Source organism: Argiope bruennichi, chromosome 6 (assembly GCF_947563725.1).
Source record: "Argiope bruennichi chromosome 6, qqArgBrue1.1, whole genome shotgun sequence".
NCBI lineage: Eukaryota > Metazoa > Arthropoda > Arachnida > Araneae > Araneidae > Argiope > Argiope bruennichi.
The window spans coordinates 4,341,172-4,365,042 of record NC_079156.1 but is presented as its reverse complement, the minus strand read 5'-3'; the positions used below and the strand labels follow the sequence as shown (position 1 = coordinate 4,365,042).

At 32.5% G+C, this 23,871-nt stretch overlaps 1 protein-coding gene across 2 annotated transcripts in view; it reads left to right on the top strand.

Annotated features, from left to right (window-relative positions):
- Positions 1 to 23,871, top strand: part of LOC129971661 (A disintegrin and metalloproteinase with thrombospondin motifs 7-like) — a 193,641-nt gene that overhangs the window by 101,761 nt on the left and 68,009 nt on the right. For both annotated transcript variants that reach the window (XM_056085631.1, XM_056085629.1), the window contains exons 6-10: positions 734 to 864; positions 2,384 to 2,533; positions 4,362 to 4,508; positions 7,674 to 7,818; positions 19,258 to 19,350. In XM_056085631.1, coding sequence (XP_055941606.1) covers positions 734 to 864; positions 2,384 to 2,533; positions 4,362 to 4,508; positions 7,674 to 7,818; positions 19,258 to 19,350 — 666 coding nt within the window. The remainder of the gene's footprint in view (positions 1 to 733; positions 865 to 2,383; positions 2,534 to 4,361; positions 4,509 to 7,673; positions 7,819 to 19,257; positions 19,351 to 23,871) is intronic.

The window sequence follows — 23,871 nt, the reverse complement described above, 5'->3', positions numbered from 1 at the left end:
AAACAGTGAAAACAACAGCAACAACAAAAATAGTTCTATTTACCTCCCCTCCCCAACTGTGCATTATTTTTATTCACTATAGTCATTCAGTGTTAAAAGGAATTAGATTTGAGACTATAGACGTCTCAGACTTTCAAAAAACTACCTGAAGCAGTGCTTCGTTGGAAACAGTGGAAAATTCGTATGGGAGATCGGAAAGATGGATTCCTTGAAAATGATGTGGTAAATTAACTCCACGAGAGGGCGCTCTACATGTTTCGGTTGATAGCCAGCAGCCAGAGGGCAGAGTTCAGAGTTCAGCAGGAGAGAGAGAGACGTCATCCCATAAAGGTGTGACCGGAACTCGAAAAGGTAGGATCCTCTGAAAAAGGCCGAAACTGGAATTCTTGCTTAGAAGAATTCATCTGCAAATGCCCAATGTACCACGCGTAGATGGAAAAGATAATTTGAGCAACATCAATGGTCCATCTTCATGTAATATAAATTCCTTCTTCATTATTGAATTCTCACTTGTAAAAATCATCATAATCCTTCTTTGTTAATCAAGAAATAAAACGATTAAGCTAATCCAAATGGACTGATACATTAAAACACATTACACCCATAATGATAGTGAGGAAATTATTGAAAACCAAAAATATAAAGCTTTAAAGCATCAGTCCGATTATTGTCTAGCCATATCTTGTATTTATTGATAGTTTGTCCATCTTATCAAAGGATTTTATTTTGCCAGAAAGCCGAGGAACTGAGCATAAGTCAACACGCCGACGATACTCTTCGCAGTTTTTGCCGCTGGCAGAAGTTTGTGAATCCAAAGGATGACACGCATCCCAACCACCACGATGTGGCCATCTTACTCACCAGGTACGAATGCGGTAAGCACTCCACTCACCTCACTCACGCACCTTTCTTTTTCAGCGCCCAATTCGTTCAGACTGATTCTTCCCACCACACAATATGCAATTATGTACAGTTGCGAAAAAAGGAACCCAGATTCTAAGTACTAATGTCAAATCCTTCATCGCAAACAAAAAAAAAATGCCATTTAAAACGAAATGTGTCATGCAAAGGGTTTTTATATCGAACCATTTTATAAAACATCTTCTATATGTTGTAATGATATTTCAATTGTTTCACAATTCCAAATAGGAGCGCCCACATTATGCCACCCTGTTGCAAAGCATTACAATTTATCTTCACAATCCATTTTGTCGTTTCAGTTCAATAAATTTCGAAATTACGGACATGTAAAATTTGGTGCACTTAGAAAAAAAAATACATGTTTAATTTTTTTTTTAGAAGCTCGCAAATTTTATTTCCTACTGATGCGAAATATTGTTTCGTGATGATACGAACAGTCCACCTACAATGGATCATTTGTGTTGGATGTAAAAGTAATTTTTAAATTGTTGCATGCCATAATTATGATTTGCTGCTGTTGCCAAATTTAACAGAAATCAACCCGAAAGTATTTTTGCAAAATCTTAGGCCTTTTAATAGAGGCGGTCACTTTAAAATTTGAGTATCGAATTTCTTTCTGCTACTGTGTTGCATCACAGCAGTAAAGAGAAATAAATAAATTTTCATCTCTCATTCGAAATGAATGATACACATTCGCAAAAAACTGAATGACTGAGTTTTGTTCCTGCATTGCCCATCCTATGGTGAAACGAAAGGAGCCACTTGAAAGGAAGTGTTGTCCTTTATAAGATTTTAAAAGCTTCTCAAGGTGTTGCATATTTATTTGAAATTGAACTTAAAAATTCCAACTGGCTGTACCCTTTTGATAAGTGAGTAAATGGCTCGTTAAAAAAATTATTTTGGTTAAAAATTTTGGCTTATTTATCATAGTTGCGAAGTTTAGAATCGCACAGATTTATTTGATTAGTCATCAGAAGAGAGCAGTTGGTGGCTTTTCTTTTACTTATCATAGAGCTAGCTAACAATGTGTTCAGAATATCAGCATGGATTTTTCCTTCTTATATGACCTTGTAAATTTTCATGTACCAGCTTTCAATAATGAACTTTCCATCAGTTTTGACTCACAAGGGAATAAATAATTTTGGCTACGTCTAATATTAATTAAAATGAGACAAAAAGCAGTAAATAGTTGTAAAGGCTAGTCGGAACACTGATGTTTGGAATTTAAGGATCATGCAAAAGCTTTAAGGTGTGATTGTTCTTTTAAAAGATTCTCAAAAGACTCACCATTGTATCTCGAACGTATTTGAAAGACAAATATAGATATATTTCTTCATTTACTATGAATTGAGATTTTATTTGATACAGACAGATTTGTATACTTTAATTAATTAATAGATTAATTGAACTACATGACATTATTTTCATGAATCATTACCCACTGAATGCCCTCTTGCTAAAGGTACAACATCTGCACAAAAGCGAACGAGCCTTGCAGTACTTTGGGTCTTGCAGAAGTTGCCGGGATGTGCCAACCACACAGAAGTTGCAACGTCAATGAAGACACTGGCTTAGCACTTGCTTACACAGTAGCTCACGAAATGGGACACAAGTAAGAAAGTCATTTTCTCATATTTCCACATGCTTTAAAAAACTCATGTCTGAATTGGGCTGTGGTTATCTTCACCATAACCTTACTCAAATCATCTTAAACTGATAATCGAAACTGCAAAGCAATCGGTTGTGAACGGGATTTGTTTTACGAAAAGAATTCCTTTCATGCAACAGTGTGATGGACGTGCGTAATTGATAGAATCCGAAAACCCGCAAGCAACGGGGCAACATAGGGACACTTCATCACCTAATTGGTATTTTGGTATTCTCCAACCTATTGACCTATGAATTTAGTTAAGTACCTACTTAAATGACATATCCGATTTGGGACATTTATTACTGATTTAATTCCTATAACAGTATGAGAGCATTTGAGATATTGAAACGATTTTATGTAAACAGCCGGCTGTGGCGACCCGTTTGTTCGCCTTGGTTTTTAGGCTATTAATTATTAATATAGGATGTATTTCTTTACGATGATACGATTAAAACACTTGAATTCTGTTAAAACAATTTAATGCAAATTACAAAGTTTTTATATTATGAAATGAAAGCTGATGTAAAAATCGTTGCATGATTGGCGGAAGCACGAGCTCGAATGTTTTGATGGATAGTTTGAATCCCGTCATAACATTTAAAATCATTGTTTCAGATAGTGTATGAAATTGAATTAAAAATATTAAAATTAAATGAAAAATTGTATACAAAAATAAAATTTATGTCATAAAAAAAGTCATTTTTTTTTCTTTTTTAGTTTTAAGATAATATAAAAAGCATTTTTATAAGATAAATGTTTTGGAAGACATGAGCATCCATTTCCGTTTACAAATCATAACAATTACGGCTAGAATTAAGATTAATGTTTGGGCACCAAAATTGCTATTTCTCGCCAAGTATAATTGTGACAATTTTTTATTGCAACATCAAAAACCGTTTCTTAACATTTCTGGTCATTCTGATTCTTTTTTCAATATATATAATTATTAAAGAAAGATGTTAACCTTGCACCAACATCTGTGCTCATTCCAAGAATGCATTCCTTTACAATTCATTTTCGTAGCAAAAGGAGCTTTAAGGTGATCCCGGATTCGTGTTACAAACTTTAAGACTTGGTGTTAGAAACAATGGTAACCATTTATTATGTAGGGTCACAAGAGACGAGAGAAAAGCGCAAAAGTAGAAAATAAGAGATGAATGGGAATGCGAATTGTTTATTGGCAGCATCATTAACAAGTTAAATGTCTGCTCCAAATTGAATATACCAGAAATGATCCATGTTTGAAAGAGTTGCTGAAGCTATTTGCGTATATGTTCAAAGATGCCGAGTATTTAATCCACGTGTGAAGAATCTGCGTGTATTCGAGCAACGAAATTCTCACATGTGTTAGTCAGATGGAGTTGCTTAAAAGAAATTCTTCGAACGTGCCCAAAAGAAGTATTCGGGATTTCAAGAATCGAGAGATCGGAGATGCCAAAGGACTCGTTCACCATGCTCAATCCATGACATCCCAAAACTTCCTATTATCTTTCATTTCCGTTAACCCTATTTCTCTTCCTTTCATCTCTTATTTTCTCTGTTTGAGTTTCACCGCATCACTTGTGCCAATACATACCTTTACAGTAAATGATTGTTTCCGTGCCCTGCCTTTAAAATTTGCTCCATGAACTCAGGATCACCCTATATATTAAAAGAACTCTCTTCGTGTTTTACTTTCTAATACAGTATTTTTTTCTGTTCCGATAATAATTATCGACATCACTTTGCTAAATTGTTCTATGTATTCATATTTTTGTGTGAAATTTTAATTCTTCTCTTTTCACTTCAGTTTTGGTATGGCTCATGACGGTCCTCACAATGGATGCCAGGCCCCCTTCGGTGAACGGCAGCACGTGATGTCACCACACCTCAATTCCGACACCAGTCCTTTGGTTTGGTCCAATTGCAGCAGAGATGAAATCACCAAGTTCCTCGAGTAAGTATGAAGCGGCGCTTTAACAACAGAATTATGAAATGGCTGTTAATGGAGTATCTGGAGTTGGATCTGTGGAAAAATTTGTTTTGCAAAAAGTAACTAAAATTTTGATCCAAAAGTAACCATAATATCATAGGTTTTTAATAAATGCAAGAAAAAAAAAGGCTCTTATTTTCAGTGCAGTGTGGCACTGTATATATTCAGTTGTCTTCGTCAAATAGACGACAGAATGACAGAAATCATAATTTCGACTACAAATTTTATTTCCGATTAATCCGTTTCGATTGATTACTGGATTTAGGTATTAGCAAAAATTCACTTGACACAGTTTTCCCTGGCGATATGTAGACTTCTCGAATTGCGACAAAGTTTCTTGACTGACGAGCAAATTATGGATATTACTATATCCAATCAGGAGTTACCGAATCGTTTAAACGGGGGTAAAAAAGTTGTGCTAGTAAATAATTGAACAAGCTAACTACGTTTACAGCACATTATTGCTGCTAGCTAAAATAGAAACTATTTTGCATAGATCAGAATCTCATGTTTGGAATAAGTATAGATCAAATTTGGCTCATTTTTGTTGAACAGTTTTTTCTCCAAATACCCCATGTTATTTTTTAAGGTCTTTCTTGCATATTATAGAGTGACCATAAAATTCCTTTGTTTTTCGACAAGAAATGAAATAGAAAATGAAAATAAAGCATGGAAAGTCACCGAATTCCCATTTTTCAAAGACAATTCAAAATGCTTCTATGAGGACTATAACAGTCTATCTGTATAAAATCCTAACTTACGCGGCACAGAAATCGTTCTTATTACATATTGTCGAATGACAGTAGTTAAGTGTTAACAAATCCCCATTCAAAAGTTTCAGACTGCTTCATCAATATAGCTGCAAAATATTATTAGAAATATTCCGAAGAGTACTCACCAAAAACTTGATTCACTCAGAAAAGAGAAGATGTGAAAAAATAAATAAAGAAAGAAATAGCGTCAAACAAAATCTAATCTAGAGCGAAAATAGGCTTGACCATTGCCACAGAGGCAATCGCTATGATTTGCCTATGAGAATTGATAACTATATCTTCCAAAACTAATATATATAGAAATGGGTTTTTTTATTGTTTTAAAACTCCTCCTACGGTTGGCATCTCAGATATGAGGATGAGAAACTTCAGGTGTAGTGGTTGCCTGTCGTTACCCGGTTGGGTATAGAAATGGCCCTTACCAATAATGGGGCGTGCGAGAAGGATCGTACCGTGGCCAGTGATGGCTCTAAGGACTCAATCTCAGTTCCCGCTAATACTATAGAGGTAGTTTGATCTTTCAGATTTATCCTCAAGATGGGTCTATTAGTTAACTCAAAAAAATTACCTTTTTAATTATACCAGTTTTATTTTTATACAATTTTTTCTATATTTTAATAAAATTTTTTAAACGTCATAAATATTTTGCAACACTCAATTTTTAATGTTTTGGTGAAATTCAACTCATCCGTCAAAACATTCCGACTCGAGTTTTTGCCAATGTTAAATTTTAACTTAAATTGAACTGAAATTGATTCGAAATAGGTTTCTCAGATCCGCTTTTATTTCGTAGTTTATACACTTTTTAATATGTATGAATTATAATTTGTTTTGACTTACTCAAGTGATCATGTTTCTCGGTCTTATCAAGTAACAAAATAAAATGTTTAAAAACAAAATTATATGTTGTGTACTAAAAATGACTAACCTAAAAATCAATCATTTGGCCGAACAAGCTGATCGAAAAAGGCTGCTAATGAATAAGAAGCAATTGAATGATTAGATTCTCACCGATTTTTTAAAATCACATACTTAAGTTGAAACGCACTATTTCTTTAAAATTTAAGTTTAAAAAAATTTAAATATTTTAGATATTGCGACTTATTCATGAGAAGTTCCATTCACTTCATTTTTCTATTTTGCTAAGTGAACCTATATAAACAACGAATTTGGTGTCACTTTCTCAACGATCACTAAACCTAATAATATTTTTGTTCAGTTATCCAAAATGACGGAAAAAATGAAGAAATTCGCCATTTGACACCAAGTAATGTTTTAATAAATATATTATTAAATACGTTCGCATCAATGAACTGTATTTGCCATTGCCTACAGCTGACAGTTTTAATTTTAACAGCATAATAAAATCAAAACCATTTTCACAGAAGGGAGAGATTTGACATGAACCAATTTTAATTAAAATGAAGCACATGTAATCAGTTCGACAGGAAATGGATTTCAAGAATCCATAATCTTTATAATGAAGAAGTTTAAATTCAGAAAAAAAATCAGTTTTCTGAACCGGCGGGAGTGGTCTCCCCACAACTTTCTCGCACACTCTGTTATCCCGGAGAACGCCTTAACGGCAAACATTGGTTGCGAAATATTAATCTTTGGCGTGAATTTAGAATTTTTAATGAATCTATCATATGACCTTGGAAAATATTTTGTCGATAAATCCCTGGCATCCGTATCCGAATTTGTGTTATAAACGCGTTTTCCCCAAACAATGAAAGCAGAGGTTTGATGCAGAACTGCGATTGCAGTCACATTCCAAAAAAATTGAATCATTGCATTTTTTTTTTAACTATTGCGTTTACATGCTTTTTAAATTACAGACTGACAGCTGTTTCAAACCTTGTTAGATTTGGCTCAAAATGTGATGGGTGTTTACAATATAGATATTAAATCCGTATGCCGAATTTACGCATCTAGTTCTTTTTATTTTGTAGTTATCGTTTTAAGTTATATTTGAATATCTGAACAGTTATATTTCTAGAATAGATTTTATCCAAAATTTTATGGAAAACTGCAAATTTGGTGTAAAGACCATGTTTTACATTTTTTCCGTTTAGCTCAAAGCGTTTTTGTGTTATCTTTGTCATAAATAGAAGGACAGACAGACATGTTTCAAAAATGTGTTTTTTGGAATTGAGGGTGGCCTAAAACTTGGAGATACGTCACAATCTGATGTTCCAATTTTTTGATGAGTACAACTGTTTCTGTATACTTTGAAAATGAAAAAATAAAAAAAGAAATAATTTCCATTTTTTTCAATTCATTCAATACACGAGCACTTTTATTAAATGTGACGCTTGTAGTTACTCACAGACATGATTATCCTCTCTCGTTTCAGCCGTGATTGGGGCAACTGCCTGGATGATGAGCCCTCCGACCACGAGTTCTATTTTCCCGAGTTGCCACCCGGGGCGATGTATGATGCTCATCACCAGTGCCGTCTGCAGTACGGGCCGGATGCTGAACACTGCGAAGGAATAGAGGTGACTTTATTTGTTGACAATATCTGCGTAGAGTAGATTCCACCGTTGGTTTAATAAGATTCAGCTGATTGCACTCGGCGATTCTCATACTCACGCAAACATTCCTAAATATGATCCTATTGTATTTAAATTAACTGACAGACTTGACTAGAATTCAATCCTATATATGCATCATTAATATATGTACTTCACTAATGCATATTTGAATTTTAAAAAGTAACATGATTTTATTGCATCTCTAAAACAGTAAACACTAGAGAAGGGATAGTTTATGGGTAAAAGCGCTGATTATTTACCATCTCAACTACATCTTTTATTTCCTACTGTTGCTGATATACCTCCAAAGATTGTCTCTGTCACACCCTGCTGCGCCTATGTACATGGATAGGTATTTTCAACCCACATAGTTATTTGACGAGATCATTCTTTTGGGATCATAACGGGGATCTTCTAAGTCTCTTTCGAACGTGGAACGATCCTTATCACCAAACAATAGTTTTCATCTTTTGGTAAACTACAGTATATCTTACGAAAAAAAGCTAGAAGCAACAGATTCCAAATTGCAATGCGATAACGCAAGACCACATGCAACAACAGTCCTGAAGATTATCCTACTGACATAGGTAACGACCTAGGGCTACATTTAATACCGACACCATCGTATTTTTGTCAGTTTGGATAACTGAAGATTATATGCTTGGGAAACAGTATCGAGATGACACCGAGCTCGTGCATGGCGAAAGATGATGAAGAGATCATCTAAAGAACTTTAGAAACGCACACTCGCGTTTTAGCAGCAGGGCAATGAGGCAAGCGAATATTATATTTTCAAGGCAATATAGATCCGATGAATTATGCATTATCTTCTTATCTGCCTTTGTATATTATGTTTAAAAGGAAATTTCTTCCTTTTCCAAAAATTTCATTCTGTTAAAATGTGCAAAAGAATGAGTGCATGAGATCTCTGACGGTCATTCCTGTATCGCCCTTTGAAATTCTCACCGTTCTGAGCAGAGATTTGTATCTCATTATTCGACACAGTAAACTTGTCAGAATCGTGCATTAAACAATAAGTTGGGTAGGATAAAAATGGAATTGGTGCAGGACCAGCCTTAGGGGTGGCGAGTGGTATGACCGCATAAAGCGTCGTGTTTCTGAGGGCTACATTACAGATTGTATTGCACGGTATCTTCTTTCTCTGATTTTGTTTGTCTCGTTTTGCTTTCATTCGAATATACACACATTTGAATATGGTCACGAAGTTCTTGGATATTCATTTCACTCACTTCATGTCAAGACTCAAACGTTTGCCTGTTAGTGTAGCACGAAAGTTTGAAGAGTGGTGTGAAATCCATCCTATGCCACGATACAAAATTAACTCAATTCTCGAAGTCCTCCCTGATATTGCTTCGAACTGAGACGTTGATGTAACTATACTTATACTATATTATACTATACTGTATCTTAAATGATACAACAAAAGTGAAAATATATTGTCCTTGAAATTTTGAAATGAAGTGCAAGCATCATTCATCCTTTGACGTGCATTTCTTTATTCAGTTCTCTGCAAAATTCTCCATTCTTTATACAGACGTCTTCTTTCTACGTTGTTCCCATGTCTTTGGGCGAAATGTCTTTTGAATGTTTGTCAATTTTAATTTTTAATTTTTTTTTTTTTTTTTTTTTTTTTTTTGCATATCGCTATTATCTTTATTAAAAACGACTCTTATTTAAGAAGATTTACAAAAGAATCGGAAGGAACTCAATTATTTTTTGGAGAAGGAGGGTTAAAACTGGACGTAATTAGATATGATGAAGTGCCGAGCATTTTAATACGTGGCACATGACCAAGTTCCGCACTTACATCTGTGTGAACAGAAGAAAAAGAACCACTCGAGAGTGCAAAGAAATTTTAAAAAAAATAATGAATTTATCCTAAAACATTCATTCAATAAAAAAAAGCCTTTGCGTTAAAATGAAAATAAAATAATACCTTGAAAGGTATGTAAAATTTGAACAAACTAAGTTCTGATTAAACTGCAACTTTAAACTGTTATAACTTCCCAGTACCTCACAAATGTCACTAAAATACGTGAAATGAGAAAGAGAATAAAAAAAAGTGTAAAGTGTTTTTTATCTAAACCATTTTATGATACCAAAAGCGATGTCGTTAAAAATTCTTATTAATGTGACAAAAACGCGATACTATTTTTACGAAGAAGTTACGAATTCTTTAAATTGAATAATTAAATCTCCGAATAATTTCAAGAAAAAAAAATGGGTGGGAACGATTGTGTTACTGCATTATATCAAAAGATTCTCACTTTGAAAGCCTTATTTATTAAGTATTTTCTCTCGTCTCTTCAATCACAACTATTTTTAAAAAGGAATCTGTGTATATATAATACTTAACGCATGTAGCATAGAAATCGCTCTTATTACATGCTGTCGAATGGCAACAGTCAGGTGTTACAAATCGCTCTTACGAACATTTCAGACTGCCAAATAGAACATTTGCACTTAACGTAAACTTAAGCTAATTAAAGAAATTACAAAATATCATTAGAAAAGCTCTGGACAGGATTCACCAAAAACTCGGAAGAAAGAAGAGCTCGGGAAATAGGCGTCAAATTTCATTGAGCAGGAAAAGCTGAGATTTCCCAAAAATTATTTTTGCTTTATCTTAAAACTCAAAACAATTATCTATTTAATGAGATTAAATCATTTATGTACAGTGTTTTCTTTATTTGTAATGCATTTTTTAATGTAATACATAATAATTCAATCGCATGCTTTTGCCAATGATAAAATTAAAATTTAAGAAATGTTTTCTTTGGTCACTCATTCCAAATTAGAATTTTTACTTCTATTTTTATTTTGTAGTATATATTTTTTTAATTTGCACACATTATAGTTTGTTTAGGCTTATTCAATTAAACTCATGTTTTCCAGCCTTATCAAGTAACAATGGGAAATTTTTCTAAAATATGTATTCGACATTAATATTTAACTAACTAAAAAATCAATAATTTTGGCGAAAAGCCGGTCGCCAAAGACGGCTTGTTTTGATAAAATTTGATAAAAAAAATTGCTATCTAAAATATTTTTTTGACATGGCTATGTTAATGTATTATCTATGAAGATTCTCCTTTTGGAAGCATCATTTATTGAATTTTTTCTTTATTTCTTTATTAATTTTTTCTTTATTTTTAATTAAAACCTTTCTTCAATAAAAAAATTTAAAGGTTATTTCAGTTTAATGTTGTAGATTCATTAAAATTCACACTATTTAGATATTAATCTCACGTTTTCTTCATATGGCTCAGCATGCATGGCTTGTTGCCTTTTCTACCCAAAACATTTCAAACTTAATAAGTGAACAGATGCTGGCGGCAATTGATTGCCATTGCTGTATCAAACAGCGATAGACGTGCAGTATGCCATTCCCTTGAAAAGATTTTAAAATACTAATAACGTGTCCTTCTGGTGAGCCATCATTACCCGTTGAATGTGAAGTAATTCGAAATATATTTTATAATTTCTCGCAAGTTGCTTTGTGATGCCTTTCGTTTCCCTTTAACAGCAGTAAACGTTCAAAATGAAGACGTTGATTGTTAAGATACAATTTAACTTTTTTTTTTTTTTTTTTTTTTTTTTTTTTTTACATATGAAGAGATATTATTTCAATCACCAAATTATTCAAAATTTGGCTTAATTTTTACATATCTCCCGTCTGTTGCCACAATAGCTCAAAAACGAAATGAGCCAAGACACAAAATATGGTATGCGGTTTTTTCACCAAATTTGCAGATTATCAGCTTTTAGTCCCATTTCGTAAGGGATGACCGACCGCTAACGGTGATATTTCGATAACCACGCAGATATAACCGTTATTGGAAAACGCTGAGGCAGCAACTGAGACAAATGACACTTTGTCAAATTCAACACTTTGACTTTTCGCTGATATTTTTCATGGAATCGGAAAAAAGTAGACTGCCAAAATCCATACTCAGTTTTCTCCTCTGTACTGTCAGAAATAAAATGCCCCATATCATGCTATTAAATGAGAAAGTAGCTGGGAGAATATTCCCACTGGTTTTTGACGTCACTTTCTTTAGAAGGGATAATAATGAAGCGATAACACGCATGTGGTTTTTCGACGGAATCCGCGTCTTTACTGAAACCTGGAAATTCAGTGTCATTTTCCTTGACCTCAAGTAACTCGATGGGTTACTAATATTTTCCCCTTACACTGAGGGCACCGTGGCAGTCCTTCGCTGTCAGCGGAGCGATCCATCAAAGTTCCGATGGCATCAGAATGAGGTGTTTTAGAGCCGTCGCAACCACAAAATGGCCCGAATGTCGCGACGTGTTAGTGAAGATGTCTCCAGTGACCTCAACCTTCTCTACTGCTACTGATTTTATTAGAACTATGGTCCTTTAAACATTTTTTTTTGTCTAAAATTAATAATAAAGTAGAAGTAGTAGAAGAAGTTCAATTTAATATTTAGCATATTTTATTTTTTTAAATTCCTGATTGCTTTCTTTACTATTTACTATTCGTTCTTTACTATTCTTATTCTTCTTTAATATTCTTTCGTTACACCCTCGAATAAAAATTTATAAAAAACAAATAAAAGTAATAATTAAATAACAGCTCTTTCATCCTAAATTTACGTTCTTTATCGTAGTGCTCTCATTTTCCTAATGCTTTATTCAGCAAAATCTCAAAGATATTACAAAAACCAGGAAACATATTTAGTATTACACCGATACTAAATGATTTCACTTACTACCCTTGTATAATACTTTATGGAATTTTCCATTCAAGAAGGAAGTTGAAGTCTAATCCCTCCTTGTTTCAGATTAAAGCTCACATTTTCGATAAGGTGACAGACAAAGAGAATCGGAGATGCCTAATACTTGGAAAAAGACAGCGTGAATCTTCTAACGTAGTGATAATGAAGCCTCGATATTTTTATAATTTAAAAAAAATATACTGCTGTCATTTTTAAAATAAAGTCACTTATCAATGATTTAATCGAAATATTTTTGCTCGTAATAATTCCAGTGGACCCTTAAAGCCCTCCATTCCATTGGGTTCTGCATAAAACGGACTGAAATAAAACAGCATTCATAGCGGGGTCCTCTTCTGCCTTTTTTAAAATCTAAAATTATTTTTTATGAAACTTCACTGAATATCTCAACAGCAGTAAGTTTTCTAAAATGAGTTAATTTATCTTTTAATTAAGTCGATTCATTTTTTAACGGAATCTTTAAACCTGGACAAGAGAATTCTCAAATGAACATTTAGTTTACTTTTTCCATCTATTATATTAATTTTTTATTTGTTTTCAAACTCAGGGGTCTCTCGCTAAAATGAAGCGGATTTTACATTATTTTTCATTTATTTCTTGATGCCTAAAGTTTTTACATTCCGTTGATTATAATGTACTTTTTAATGTTTTCAGAATCTTTCTCTGTAACCTAACAAAAAGAAAAGATCCAAATTCAATGGTGTGGTTAAAGACAAAAATTCATTCTACAATTCAATGATATTTAAATCAATGTATTTCAAATTGAAAATAGAAAATAATTAAAGCAAACAATTTTCTTTTATTAAAATATTCTCTAAGAAAAGTTCTTTTGACTTCAATTGTTACATGACTTGTTTAACGTTTGAAAAGATAAAATTTTTAATCGTTTTTTTCCGCTGTCTTCCTATTGTGCTAGAGTTCTATAATTTTGTTCAGTTATGTGATCTCAATGATAATGCATACTACTTCTAAAAATTTCTGATCTTACTTAACTCAATGTACTAATTTAATTAAATTTGGATTTATACGTGGGTCCTCACCTAGTAGTCAAAATAAGGAAAATAGAATTCTGCTAAATATAAAATTATGGATTATACATTGAACATTAAATAGTAGGATATAATTAAAATTAAAAAAAAATTCTAATTTTTTTGCATTCATAAAAGTGTGTTATTGCACTCATACATGGATTTTTTATTTTTATCGTATGAATCAAAATATTTAAAATAAAATATCATCCATTCCAAATGGTAAAACATTTACCTCAGTTTCTTGGTGTTGTGGAAAGAAACGGTAAGAATTCATTAAAATGTCGTGTCCAACCTTTCCCGTATTAGACAAAACACTGTGGGTTGAAATTCGAGAAGGCTTCAGTTATCCTTGATGTCTGACCGATGTTAGATAACGAACAGAGGTGAATTCCCATGGATTATCCTTGGTTGAGTGACCTCGCGATGAAAATTATTTTCCTTTTTGAAGTAAAAGTATCGCTTAAATGCTGTGAAAATTGTGGGGGATGTTGCGAGGTGAACGGCTTGGGAGAAGGCATTTCGTATGGAAACAAATGGCGGGTCAACTTTTACTGAGCCAGTTTTTTCCAATCTCCTCAGTTCATTACACACCTTTTATTTTGTGTGCACATTTAAAATAACTAGAATATGAGGCATTATGAAAAGGGCAATTTGAAGTAAGTAAATAAAACGGAATATTATTTTTATTGCTAATTACACTTTAATCAGTTGAATTCCCATAAGAATTAAATTCGGAGAGTTTTCGCATATTTTGAAGTATAAATTTTGTTAAAAGATATAGCAATATGCTACTCTCTATGTAAACTTGTAAACTACTTTCTTTCTACTTTATGCAAATTAGATACTACACATTTGGAATTTTCTTTGGATGTCTGGCTCTCGATACTTCAGATACAAAGTAAAAATTCAACGATGTGCTCTTTAGGAATGTTTGACCTGAAAATCCAATTTTTTTCAATTATCAAGAGATAGCTCTGCAGAGTGATCCTGAATTCTTGGTACACATTTTAAGAGTGGCTCAGGACTCTATAGCAATCCTTTATTGTATAGCAATGTATTACCGTAAGTGACGCGAGAAAGCACAAACGTAGAAAATGAGAGATGTGAGGAAAGACGATTGTTTATTGACAGCGTTGTTAACAAGTGCAGTGTTTATAATATCTGCTCAAAAGTGTATCCACCAACAGTGACCGTGCTTGACGCGCGTTGGTGAAGTGTTTTGCATATACATTCGAAGACGCCAGATATTTCATGTACCCCTCAAGAAACCGTGGATATTCGAGCAACAAGATTTCGATGGATTCGCATACACAAAGCTTTTCCGCTATGCCTATGAAAAGTAATCGTGGTTGTGTAAATCGGGAGGGCCGTTCCCTATGCTCAACCCATCGCGCTTCCCAACTCCCCATTTTCTTGTCTTTCTATTAATTCCATTCCTCATCTCTTTGTTCAAGCTACACCTCATCCCTTATACCCATATATGTTGTTGCTACTTATGGCACTTGCTATAGACAAGCCCGCTAACGAAGTCAGTGATTTAAGCCGAGTTTGCGCAGTAGTTTCTGAGGCTAAAGGCCCCTGAGCACCCGAGGCGGAAGTCTGACTTCTAACTCATAAGAAGATACTCACTTGCAGAACCCCTTTTTACGTGGGGTGGGGGGGGGGTCTTTCACATACCTCACATATAAAACACAGGGTAAAGAACAACAAGGCCCGAACCAGGAACGCCCAGATCATATGAAGACGCGCCAGGACGCCGGTATACCCCTATATTCCTTTGAAATAACTGATAGTTACAGTGTCCTGCACCTATTCTTAAAGCGTGTACCATAAATTCGGAATGATCCTGTAAATCTGCCCATTGATAATTGGAAAAATTTTGGATATTCAGAGCAACCATTCTGGAAGAAGTACTTGGATATGAAATAAGAATATGAAGTGTCTTAATTACATCTGAATGAAAAATTAAAATCTCTATCTTTTTTCGACTTTCCTTTTTTTACAAACACAACATGCTATCCTTTTCTTCATTACTACTTGTAAGAGTCTGCATCGCCGGGACGTATCACACAGGAAGCGCCAAAGCTTGCTGGTGAGTTGCATGCCGGAATGATGCAACAGGCACGGGATGATCGATATCAACAAGTGTCCGACGTTCGCGCATCAACCAGTTGACAGACACAATACCGTGCGCTGAATACGACGTTGTATAGCGAAGAAAACTGAGAGGCCTTCTGTTTGATCGATTTAGTACAGATTTTTCATTTTCCTAGTTTATTGCGTTTTTAAGTCATAACGTGAATATAAATGCGAATAGAGAGATAGATCGTCAACCGGCTGATTCAGTTTGATGTACATGTGGAATTCCAATGACCAAATTATATATGCTAAATTTTATCCGTCTAATTCTTTGCGTTTTAGCGACATCCTGTTCACATGCAGTAACTTAAAACTGATAGATTTTCCTTGTGTACAATGAATAGTCAACTCATGCATCGAATGACTGAATTTTTGATTTTAAATCTGCAATTAAAGTGCTGAGTAATTTAAAATGCAAAAGTGTTTTAAAGCGCTTCAATATCTCAAATGCCCTTTGGCTCTTTGTCGTGCTGTGGATTGACGTACCTTGTCGCTTCTTGCTCGTACATAGATTATACCTCCCGGGATGGAATAAAATGAAGTTTAACGTTCAAAAATGCGTTCTCTATCTTCGTCCACAAACTGCTCAAAAGTATGTGTTTTCCATTATTATATATATATATATATATATATATATATATATATATATATATATATATATATATATATATATATATATATATATATATATATATATATATATATATATATATATATATATAACCAATCTAAAGTAAGAAAAAGTTTGAAAACGAAACTAAAATGAAAACGAAACAAAACAGTTTCGAAATCTCAACTAAAATTTATTACCTATTTAAACTAAAACCAAAAAAGAACTTCATAGTATTTAGAGAGCGCAATTACAGCTACTTCTAAAACACAGATGAATTGATACAAAAGTATTAGAATCAAGTTAACAGGAAAAACAAAAATCAAATAAAAATTAAACCAAAAAAATATAAAAAAAAGAATCCGGCCTGAAGACTTTTTCAAGGGTCACCCTCAGGCAGGGATTCAAAGAAAGGGATTTTTTCTGTGAGGACATACAGACATTGTCTAATAATGATTCCTCTTGACCCGAAAATCCCCTGAAATTATGCTCAAGAGATATACCATTTTAACAGAAAGGAAATACAAAATACCAAATTAGAAGAAAATAACCACAACAAAGTAAAAATACAATAACAAAAATAACAATAAAAACAAAAACTAGCACTAAAATTAAAATTAAAAACTAAAAGGCCAGAACATACCATCCAACAGTCAAGGAAACTTTAAACTATCGATTGTGATTCCCTGTTTTTAAAAAATTAACGGTAAATTATGTAAACAAAGGTAGGCTCCCAGCGCCATCTATTGAGTGATCCAATATGCAAGGAAAGTTCTATTTTTATTTAAGCCAAAGGATTAATCCCAAACCATACCTTGTTTAATTAAAAAATTGACATTACAATAATTTCTAGGAAATTCATTTTTAATTAAATTTTTAAGGAGGATGTTTGATGCTTCAATATAAGAATTTTTATTATTGCAAACCCTTTTGATCCTGTTAACTTGTGAGAAAATTAGATTTTTGAAAATTTTAGAGTTTAGATTGGAATGGTAGTTACAGAGTTTTGTTATTTTAAAGTTGAAATCATCCCTTTTATCGTATATACCAACTATTGTTTTATCATTAGCAATTTCGATTTTTAAATCCAGAAAGGTAGCCTCAAGTTGATTTTTATTTGTATCTTTTAGAGTTAAATCTTTTTGGATAGCAATTAGTAATAATATTAGTATTGTCGAAGTTAATCAAAAGTAGGTCATCAATATATCTCCACCCGTTTATTAAATTATATTTAATTATTTTTTTCTCATAGTAATGCAGGAAAATATTAGCTAAAGCACTTGAGAAAGCTGTTCCCATTGGAATGCCCTTGACTTGTTTATAAAAATTAATACCATTAAACACGTAATTTTAAACACGTTAAGAGAGCAAGTCGTAGTTTTGGGTTTTTTTTGCGAAAGCTAGCATTCTTTTATCTAATTCCTTTTTCCCGGTGTTCTTTAACATATAAGTTGCATTAGAGTTATATTCATTAATTAAAAGTTCTTTATAATAATATTTACAAATTAAACAGAAATTATTTGCTACTTTCCTTGCATATTGGATCACTCAATAGATGGCGCTGGGAGCCTACCTCTGTTTACATAATTTACCGTTAATTTTTTAAAAACAGGGAATCACAATCGATAGTTTAAAGTTTCCTTGACTGTTGGATGGTATGTTCTGGCCTTTTAGTTTTTAATTTTAATTTTAGTGCTAGTTTTTGTTTTTATTGTTATTTTTGTTATTGTATTTTTACTTTGTTGTGGTTATTTTCTTCTAATTTGGTATTTTGTATTTCCTTTCTGTTAAAATGGTATATCTCTTGAGCATAATTTCAGGGGATTTTCGGGTCACAAGGAATCATTATTAGACAATGTCTGTATGTCCTCACAGAAAAAATCCCTTTCTTTGAATCCCTGCCTGAGGGTGACCCTTGAAAAAGTCTTCAGGCCGGATTCTTTTTTTATATTATATATATATATATATATATATATATATATATATATATTTAATAATTTTTTTGGTTTAATTTTTATTTGATTTTTGTTTTTCCTATTAATTTGATTCTAATACTTTTGTATCAATTCATCTGTGTTTTAGAAGTAGCTGCAATTGCGCTCTCTAAATACTATGAAGTTCTTTTTTGGTATTAGTTTAAATAGGTAATAAATTTTAGTTGCGATTTTCTTTTTCTTACTTTAAATTGGTTACTTATATATATATATATATATATATATAATTTTTTAATCAGAAAGCAGTTTAGAAGACAGTGAAGAGACTTTCGATTTTTTTGACGTCGTTTTATTTCATCCGAGGGAGACACGCATTATGTACAAACAGGAGTGACCAGCACACGCACAAGAGAGAACGACACAGAGTGAAAATGGGTGAACACGCTTATGAACATTTTATCCCTGGTCTTATATAACATGAGATATTAATAAGGAAAATAGTTTTGACAATTAAATAGAGATTTTCTCTACACGCGCGCGAATCGGGTAAGGGAAACACAGGGATCTTTTAAGAAAGAATTTGCGAAGAAAGCGAATTAATTAGATAGAAAAAGTGGAATGGAATCGGGAAATAAAAGAATATTCTAGAATGAAGTTAATATGGGCTAAATTGAGGGGAAAAAAAGAAATTAATTAAGTTTAAATTAAATTTTAAGAATATTATTATATATATATGTATATATATAACGGATTTGAAAAATTGTTTTCAATTACTAAATAATAAAAATCATTGAATTAGAAGTAAAATTTTATTTTTTCATTAATAGGATACATCTTTTCTTAATTTTGATAAGGATAACAATTTTTTCGAGGTTTAACATTACTTTTCTTTTTCTTCTCTTTTGCAGGATGTGTGCCAAACGTTATGGTGCCGACAAGATAACAAGTGCGTTACACGATTGGAGCCTGCTGCCGAAGGAACACTTTGTGACAGAAATATGGTAATGATTAATAAAAGCGTCAATTCAGGAGATTTACAGTTATGACCAATAAAAGCGTTCATTCAGTAGACTCAACCATTCTGTTTGTTTAGTTTAAAGTGTTTTTTTCTTCTCTAAAAATACAGGAATAATTTATTTTACTAAAGTGGTGGGATTTTTCACGAATTAAAAACTGTAGGTTTTGAACCGCTTACCTTAGGCTAGTTTTTTTCCGAAATGCAATCATTTATCAAAGAAAAAAATAAATTTAAGTGATTTTTCGTAAAAGTTACATTTAACTTTTATATCAATGATAGCTTGTTTTGAGAGTACACGCATTTATATTTCAGAAGTACATGATTTTATGTATTCTGAAATGAAGTTAAATAAAATAAAACTTACAAAATGCGTACTATATTTCTATTTTTTTTGTAATAAATTTCTAAAACATACAATGCATGAACATTTATAAAGTACAGGTTTGCACTGAGATGTAAGAAATATGAACAATAACGAACAAATGATGACGAATAAATATGAGCAATAACGAACTGTTCTAACAATGCTGTTGCCTGGGATTGGAAGTGAATATTGGAATAAGCTGCAGCCTATCTCTTTCTTTGATTGCACTGCTTGTTCCTTCACCACATTCACAAGGGATAAGTGGGAATCTTCTGCCATCTGTCTTCGAGTTGCCTCACTCATAGTAAGCAAAATCATAGCAAAAATGGAATCTCGGTTCTGATATGGAAAAATATGACTAAGTCAATTCTCAATAAGTTGATTTTTTTTAAAAGTTATCTAGTTTAGGTGGACATTCAATTTTGAGAATTCCCGACTATTTGAATGAGGCGTCGGATAACTAAAGTTTTTCTGAAAACGCTTAATAATTTTCTTGTGTTACGTTTCCCCCTTTCGTAAATCCTGAGTTACTTTCTTCTCCCAAAGTCGCCACTCGTCCGCCGATGTCCGCTGCCCTGTACCGGCGAGGCAGGCCATCAAATGAACGGGAATCGTCTCATTTTGATAAACATTCCAACAACTCCAAAAGTGCACATTTTAGATGAGATCTTCTGGATAAAGAATTCTCATTCCATTTGGTGCTCATTCATTCCATCGAACTGATTGAATCTTTGATAAATATGATGTAATCTATACATGATTTAAAAATTCCAATATATAAATGAGGATTGGACTATTTGGACGCTTTTGGACTATTTGAATATTTTCAAAGCACAATGATAGGCAAATTATTTTAATAAAAAGTAGAAAAAATTTTGTAGTTTCTTTATTTAAAAAAATATGATTAAATTTTATAAAATCCATTTTTAAGTAAAAAAAAAAAAATCTTAAAAATTTTGTCATTAGTCCAATGAAGAAAACTGGTTTCCACTATTTCTTTCAACACAACTAAAGCGAATGAATTGCCGCAATAAGAGGAAACCACTCCTTTAAGCACAATCAAACAGAATATTTTTTTGGTAAATAACTTTTAGTCATTAGTAATGAAAGCGAAAGATTTTTTTGATTCCAAAATTCACAATATAAGAATCCAATTCAGTTATTTCACACATTGTTTTTTTTTTTCTTTGTTTCCTCACATATACAAACCTTGACCGTAGTCTTTTTTTTTTTTTTTTTTTACACCGACATTTCATGCATTTAATATCTTTTTATTGCTTTGATTTGCTCCAATTCGAATTTATGAAATTGATTGTAACTGCTTTCAGAGTTATTCTTCTAATTCAAGAAGTTGGTCCTATGTAAGCTGTTTTTTGTGGGCTGATCTAAGAAATTTTTTGACAGTACTGCATACGGAAAAAAAAAATCCCTTGATCTTATACGAATATTATAATAAATGGATCGAAACAAATTTGCTCTTTAAGGATATAATCATTAACAATTATGCTACTTACTTTAAGACAATGCAAAGTCTTTTTTTATAAAAGATTTGATGAATCTTTTTATAAAATATGAAATTTTTGGAATTTAAATGTAAGCCCCTGTTATCGAACCGCACACAAGAAGTCTTTGTTTGTAAACATATTTCTTTGCGTGTTTAAACATAATTTGCTTATTTTTAGGTTCAAATGATGAATAGAACGGTCCCTTCTCAGCGTTTACCAAACCATTCGGCAACTTTCCTGTGCCAAATAGCATATTCACGCTCGTAATCGATCTTTAAGAAAATGAAATATTCACTTTGCAGTTTTTCACCTCCATTACTCAAAAATAGGAATGGCTCTGCAAGCGGGAAGAATGAGCACAAATCTTCGTAACCGGCGGTGAAGCTTGCAGGCTGAAGGGATGTTCATCTGATTACTTTAAGCAGCTGGAAGATGAGACATACTCAAGTGAAGAGCGATTCAAAATGAGAACCTTTATCACTTTTGTCATTGTGTATTCACACAAAAGAAAGGTTAGATCTGAAAATAAGTCCTGAAAATATCCGAAATAAACAAACAAACGAACAAACAAAAAATTCTTACTAAGGAATTGTTTATTAGATTTGACTGAATGGACGCCATTGATCCTTTCCAAGTAGAATCGTGAAATGGTGACTACACGAAAATACAAATAGCGAATACTTTTGCGAACAAAGATGAACCAGAAGATTATCTACATTTAAAGCATTTCATGAATTTTACAAATAAAAAATGAACCAAAATTCCTTTCTTTTAATCATAAATTTGTTTTCTTTTCCTTTGCATATCTTTACATTTGGTTTATGGAAGAAATTTTTTTCTCCTTACCCATGGGAGCTCATAGTGTTTATGTGGCCACTCTTGAGTCGAATCCTATAATGGTAATTCAGGCGACGGAATTCTGATTCTTAAAGAGGAGGAAAGTCGTTTTATTATTAAAAGCCTTTGTCTTGAGAAGCCTTGCCTTACACGAGATCTTTTATATTGCTGAACCAAAACTAATCCAACAAAACGAATGTTAGTAATTCTGGATTTTTTTTTTTTTTTTTTTTTTTTTTTGTAAATCCTCAGTGTGTAATTCTAAAATTAACTTTGAATTTAACTCGTAGGTTTCTAAGTTCTGATTAAAACCTGGAGAGAAATTAAAGTATCAGATTGGCTACATTTACGACATTTTTTTTTTACACTCAGCAGGAACAACAAAATTTTAATAAACGCATCATTTCTTTCATATAGGTTTTTAAAAATTTATTTCTAAAGAGTTGAAAATAATAATAATAAGATACGATAAAGATAGGTCAAGATGTTACGGTAACATCTACTTCCCTGAATGTCCCTCCATTTACTGCCTTAGCAGTTCTACTGCTATAAGGTAATATAAGTTTACTGCTATAATATAAGTTTACTGCTATAATGTTTCGAATAATTTGCGTCCCTTAAAGACAGCAGATCTTTCGAGAATTTTAATTCAATAAACGTCAATGATTATTTTAAGCAACAGATGGCGTTACGAATTGAACAATAAACATTTCTTAAATTTATATGTATGTGTCTGCAAAATTATAACAAAATGATGAAAATACTATCCAATATTTTAACCATATTATATAATATTTTGTGTATTACATAATATCGTAAAAATATTCTTTGATTTTTTTTTTTTTTTTTTTTTGCTTGGAAAGATTGCTAGAGATCCGTGACGGATCATTTTAGCTATTATTTTATTGAAAATAATAAACATACAATTTAAATAATACTGCACAAAATTATTCAAAAATACAATGGATGCTGCAAATATCTTTTTTTTTTTCAATGTTAATCTTTTATAAACCCATGGATACCAGCAACCGACCGGAAGAAGAATATCTTTATTCGTTCGCCCAGAACGTCTTCCGTTATTATTGAAAACTGTTATGCGGAAATTTTGAATATAGTTTCAGCATTTTCAAAATTGTATTTTAGAATGTTATCTATATTTATGTGCATCAATTTGCTGAAACGATGAAACTTTTCTCCTTTGTTGTTGCACCATATATAGCACAGGCGACGTTAGTAAGAGGAGGGGGGGGGATGCCCCTCCTGTCAGTTGCCTTCCCTCGATGAGAAACTGAAAGTTCCGTTTGCAGAAGCCTTTAAAACGCTATGGAGAATTAAGCGTTAACGAATATAATAATTTAAAATATCTAATATTGTGAACAAAAATGTAATATAAAATATTGTACCCACAGTTTGAGAAAAATAATGTTAAAAGGTATAGGAATGACTTTTTCAGGAAATTGCATTTGAAGAAAAGTGAAAAGCAACCAACAGGAATTAATTATGGTCACGGATATGTTAGCCATATATCAAAACGCATGCACTTAGAGTATCAAGAGGATTTTGTATAACCGTATTAAATGCCTTGTTGTGTATGCTATATGGCCTAAGCCAAGTTCCACGAGAGGAGTTGATGTATTAAATGAAATAACTATGTTCAGATGCGATTGAAATGAAAGAAAAAATAACATTTTTCGAAGAAAAAGGAAGCTTTTTAAATGCAAATAAAATAATAGTAAGCAAAAATAATAATAAATTTTATCCAAACTTTCCATGGGTGCCGCGGTGACTTGGTGGTAAA